Below are 6000 nucleotides of genomic sequence, written 5' to 3' on the forward strand. Positions count from 1 at the left end.
CGTGGGGAGGGGTGACGTGAGCACCTGTGTGCACTGAGAATGCTGTCACACCTCACCAAGTGCCCCTGGGAATGGCTGCTGGCTGTGCATGAGGCTTAGAGGAGCCCTGAGGCAGGGACCAGACCTCTCCAAGGAACAAAAGAGTTGGGACAGAGTAGGCAGCAGGGTCTCAGAGTCTCAGCCAAGCCAGAGAAGGGGCAGAAAAGGGACCAGGGAGAAGAATGTAGGGATGAAGTAGACACTCTGCCAGGGCTCCACTGTCACCAGAGGTCACAGTGGACTCCTGTTTGAGGCCATCTTGAAGCCCTCAGCTCATGGCTGCAGATTTATAACCTGAGAGCCGGACCATAGGACCCCTCCAGCACAGAGAAGCAGGTGAAAACCACACGGCAAGGCTGGAATCAGGGGACATAGCGCTTGATCTAGTTCATGTGTTATGACCAAATCTGACCACCTCGGAGACCCTAGACGTTGCCGCTGATAGGAGGTTTCAGCTGTTAGCTCCTGGGGAATATAGAAACCAGCAGAAGGCACTCACACACCTCATATGTCTTATACTCACCAAGGCACACAGACACACACCCCTACCTCTCACATTCCTGGCAAACACCCATATTCTGGCCACTGGCAAAGAAACCAGACAAAAAAATCAACAGTCTTAAGCTACCACAGAGGGGATCAGAGAGCCTTTCAGAAGAGCGCGTCAGTCAGGCCTGGTGGTACAACGCCTTGCAGTAGCCTTGGGCAAACAGCAATCATTTGTCTCAAAAACTGCCCTGTGGCTACAGAGGTCTCGGGAACCCTCTTCCAGCACTAGCCCCTGACCTCCCTCTGTTTGAGACCAGCTAAGCATGTCGCTGCCCACTTGCCCACACAACTTTCAAGAGCTGAAAGGAGCTTTGGTTACCAGCATTGCAGGGGCACCTACACCCAAGAAGGCCACACGTCTGTGTTCCTCCCCAACACACTGGGTATACCAAGAAGCTGCCAGCCTGTCCTGTCCACAAATCTGCCTCTACAGAAGCAGAATACAAGAGTGTGCGGACAACTAGGACTTTTACCTTAGCTGGTAGACTGCTTGCCTGGCATGCACAGAGCCTCCCTGGGTTCTAACTCAACGCTACATGAACTGGACGTGGTGGGAGATGCCAGCAAGATGATCAAAGTTCAAGGTCAGTGAGGTCATCTGAAGAGACGGCAGCATCACAACCTGCACCAACACTGCAAAGCCCCACATCCTCAGTGACAAGCCCATCACCCAACAGAGCCGATGGGGAAACACCAGCAGCCATCTGTGCTGGCAGACAGAGCAGGGAGAAGAGGTGCAGAAGAAGAAAAGGGCCACGGTGGGCAAAGGAGAGAGTCCAGGCAGCAAGGTTTGGAGGAAGCTGAGCAGGGCTAGAGAGTGTGTGTGAACCGGAACTACCTTTTACGGACATTTTCCTCAGCCTCTTAACTGAGCTGTGACTTTTAGAGGCCGGACGGGAGGCGGGAGGGCCGGTGGGCCGGGGTGCACGGCTAAGACACACAGGGAGTCCAATGGCTGACAGCACACTCGTCATGCCTGCACGGGTGCGAGATCAGACATGCAGAGGGGACAAACATTAGAAGGAGGCATTTCACACTCGGTGTTCATGACCCTGCTGAGAGTGAAGTGGTGACACTGTGCATGGCCATCGAGACCAAAATCTCCTCAGGAGAAGGGAGCTGATCACTGGAAGGGCGCCAGTGCCTTACCAGACCAGCAGTGCAGTGCTCCAGGCCAGCCACCAAAGAACCTGGACTCCAAGTTCCCCAGGAGTCTGCACAAGCAACTGCCAAGCCTGTGCCCACAGTATGTGGGGACAGAGTAGAGGACAAGGACGGTGGCTTCACAAGAGCAAGGGGAGAACAGCCCAGGGGCCTCCTGCGTGGCGTCTCCCATGCCGAGCACAGGGAAGGAAGAGACAGGAATATGGCAGGGGGAAGCCAAGCTGTGACAACAGGGGTAGTCCCAGCAGTGCTGGCTCCAAGAGCCTGGGGCCTTCCCTTGACCCTTTCTTTGCTAGAGCCACTCTGCCTGGCTGTCCCCTCCCCTTGTGGCATGTGATCACCTGGCCTCTATCGAGATGCTTTCCACCAGCTGCCCCCAGCCCTTCTGGACTGTGTGTAACCGCGGCTGACACCAAGTGTCAACCTGACAGGCTCTAGACCCAGCAGGAGACATGCCTAGGAACACAACTTGAGTCTCCAGAGTAACTGGACTAACTGAGCAAAGATCGCTCTGACCATGGGCAACTCTGTCCCTGGGCTGCTGTCTGGACTGACAGAAGGAAAGGAAACTAGGCCACCAGTACTCATCTCTCCGGTTTCCAGACTGGGATGTGTCGTGACCAACTGCCTTCCCCGGCACGACCTCAAACTGAGACAAAATAAACCTAATTCTTCCTTCCTCTCTCCTCTAGCTCTGTCTGTCTGGTTTTCTGTCACAGGGGGGTGTAAAGTAACTGTACACAGCTTCAGTGACACTACTGAGGGGGGCCCGCTCCCCCAGTGAAGCCACCCCAGAGCCCCCAGCTGTGGCTTCCTTCATCTACTGGGAAAATCTGCAATAGGCACTGATGTGGACACTGGACAGGCTCCTGGCTCCACAGGACGACCCCACTGGGACCCATACTTTCCCCAGATGGACACTTCCCTGTGGATGTTCCTTCTCTGCATTCTCTGGTAACCTGACACTTCCTGGGAAAGAATGTTCTATTGCTGGAGGTCCTTGTCCCTTCCACACTGTAACCTGCCCCCCCACCACACCACACACACACACACACACACACACACACACACACACACACACACAGAAACACAAGTAAGTTCTCCCAGTTCTCCCAGCTCTTAGTCTGATTCCAAAGGCCCTCCTTCCAGGAATGGGTGCCCTGGCTTCTTAGCCACCTTGCTGATACTTCCCTGGTCCTCTGAACAGGCCTCCAGAGCTGGCCCAGCCCTCCCACCCCCATGCCTTTCTAGGACAGGTTGAACACAGCACAGCAGAGGTGCTGAGGAAGAGCTGGGAGCAGCCAGGACCACCGCTCTCAACCAGGTAATGAGTAGGCGGTGCTGGGGACAGAAGTAGAGGCCAGTTACCACCTGGGCAGCACAGCAGAGGCAGGCTGGGGACTGTGTGGTGGTCTCTCACTAGGAGGCACCAAAGTGCACACAGGAGAGGCTTACTGGGTGGGGCCACCAGAGTGGGTCATCCCACTCTAAGGATCCGGGGCTCAAATGCAGTTGCCACAGGAAATGGGAGTTTGTGGCAAAAGGACAAGGAGGTGCAAGTGGCAGAAAGATGAAAGGAAGAGTGAAGGATTAGCTTTCCTTAGGAAAACCCTGATAGTTACTCTCTCTGCCTCCTGACTGTGCAATGTGACCGGACGCCTCACATGTTCACTGCTATACATATACCTGCCATGAAGAACTGGACCCATAAATCAAAATAAAAGCGCTCCACAGTCCAGTCTCAGGCCAGGTATTTAGTCACACGGCAAGGAAAACCAACACAGTGACGCTTCTCTCACATCCCAGGGGCTGAGCAACTGTGCTCTCAGCTGGGAGGCGTCACTGTGCACACTGTGGTGAGACCCCATGTCACCACCACCTCGGCCTCTTCACTGTGTGCCTTTTTTTTTCACCTAGCTATCCAAACTCCCTCAGGCTTGTATCATGTCCTCAGCATGAGCCCCACACGATAAAGGCGCTCCTGACCTACTGCTGTCTGCTCAGTATCCCAGGCACATACCTATGCAAGAGGCACTGTACATATCTACAGAGGAGCACCGAGATCCCCTGGACCACCACTGTCAGACCCCAGGAACCACGTCTCATGCTTCCTGCCCCTCTGACAGTGTCCAAGCCCTACCATTCCAGTCACACACACAAAAAAAAACCTACACAGGAATAAAGAAAGGCCCCTGGGGTGGGGATGTGGCTCAGTCGGCAGGGTGCTTGTCCAGGGTGCTGATTTCCATCCTTAGTGCTTCATAAACTGGCTCCCCTCTAATTCCAGCACTTAAGAGACTGAGGGCGGGAAGATCTGGAGTTCTGTGCCCTTCCCCCAGCCTTGAGCAGGCCTGAGAGACCTAGTTTATCACACCAGACCAAATAATAGGATCTAGATGGACTTACCCACCTTGGCTGCATGACATAGACACCTAGGTGGAGTCACCCACCTTAGCTGCACTTACAGCCTGCTACAGGAACTGAGAAGAATAACTGCCCGCTGAGCTTGCCTGGAGACATCTCCGGCCAGCCTTGACCAAGAACGGATTATCCCACCCATCTCTCCAGTTGAAACTAAGAAGGGTTCGGGCGGGGCCTTCCCCTTTAAATTGAAAAGCCAAACATTAAAGCATTGAGCCTTGATCCGAGACCTTTGTCTTGGCTTCATCTCTTCTCTTCTTGCCTCCGTCCCCATTCGTTCCCAGCCCCTTTCAGGTGAACTTGGTTGACTCGCGGCAGCAGGCGGCTACAGAGTTCACAGGCATCCTCAGCTACACTGAGTTTGAGGCTAGCCTGGGCTATGAGACTGTTTCAATAACAAAAAGTTCCCACTTCAAAGTTACGTAACAATGAAACAGGAACACCAGGGGCCATGCCGTGCTATTGTCACAGCCACAACACTATCCGACAGCCGACAGATGACTTCTCCCACCTAACACAACCTCTCCAGATACCAAGTTCAAAGGGTCTTCCTTCCAAATGGTTGAACTAAATTAAAGCTCCTCCTGCACCCCACTGAGATAGACTTTCCCTAGGCGTGAAGCGAGGCCAGGCCGCATGTGAGTTCCCTGTCCACAAGCTTGCGACATCTAACTAGCCAGTGCAACCATAGGGACCTACTCACTGAACAAAAACTCAGCTGTCTAATTCCCTCTATCAGCTGTAAAGGACCAAGAGCCAGTGCACTGTTCTGTCTTCATCTAAAATAAATTTTCTTGCCAAGCATGGTGGTGTATCCCCTTAACCACGGCACGCGGGAGGCAGAAGCAGGCAGACAGATCTGTGAGTTCAAGGCTGGCCAAGGCTACGTGGGGAGAACCACTTCCAAAATAAGTAATTTTTAAAGAACATTTCTTTTTAATTGTCTCTTTGTGCTGTGTTTGAGTTTGTGCACATGAGTGTCACTGCCTACAGAGGCCAGAGTGGGAGCTGGAGTTACAGGCATTTGTGAGCTGCCCAGTGTGTGTGCACAGGACCAAAAAATTCCTTTAAGTGTATGAGTGTTCTGCCTTCACAGATGTATATTACCATGTGTGTGCCTGGTGCCTGCAGGTCAGAACCGAACACTGGAACTGCAGTTACAGAGGTGGCTAGCCTGTCACGTGGGTGCTGGGAACCAAGCCTAGGTCCTCTACAATAGCATCAAATGCTCTTAACTGCTGAGTCATTTCTCCAGCCTGGCTTCCTTCCCGAACACCCCTTAAGTAGCAAATGACCTCAGTAGTTCCCCCAAAAAGGTCTCCTAAAGTACCAGTGTACATGGTTAGAGATCTTGAGTCTCTCCCAACAAAGCCAAGGGCACCCACACTTCCTCTAAAGATAGCTCTCCCGAAATGGACAGCCATATTCAAGGTATTCTGGGATCCACCTGTCTATGGCACAGCCATCACCCCTGTCAATGCTCTTGACATAACTCAGGACATCGATGCACCACAAAGTAGCTAAAGGAGGCCTGGAGAGGCAGCTAAGTGGTTAGAGCACCAGCTGCTCTTCCAGAAGTCCTGAGTTCAATTCCCAGCAACCACGTGGTGGCTCATGACCATCTATAAAGGGATCTGATGCCCTCTTCTACCATGTAGGTGTACATGTAGACAGAGTACTCCTACATCTAAAAAATAAATTAAGTAAATACATAATACTAAGAATTGCACTGTGTCTTACTTAGCACAAAGTGGGTATAGAAAAAAAAGAAAGAAAACAGAGAGAGAGAGAGAGAGAGAGAGAGAGAGAGAGAGAGAGAGAGAGAGA

The 6000-nt window shown here is 52.6% G+C and overlaps 1 protein-coding gene across 2 annotated transcripts in view; it reads right to left on the reverse strand.

Moving 5' to 3' along the window:
• Dtx2 (deltex E3 ubiquitin ligase 2) overlaps positions 1–6000 on the reverse strand; it is a 39433-nt gene that overhangs the window by 5139 nt on the left and 28294 nt on the right. The window contains exon 6 of one of the 2 annotated variants that reach the window (XM_028765989.1): positions 1427–1564. The exons of the other annotated variant lie outside the window; for it this stretch is intronic. Coding sequence (XP_028621822.1) covers positions 1427–1564 — 138 coding nt within the window. The remainder of the gene's footprint in view (positions 1–1426; positions 1565–6000) is intronic. 2 annotated transcript variants of the gene reach the window in all.

Source organism: Grammomys surdaster, unplaced genomic scaffold, assembly GCF_004785775.1.
Source record: "Grammomys surdaster isolate TR1022 unplaced genomic scaffold, NIH_TR_1.0 166, whole genome shotgun sequence".
NCBI classification, from domain to species: Eukaryota; Metazoa; Chordata; class Mammalia; order Rodentia; family Muridae; genus Grammomys; species Grammomys surdaster.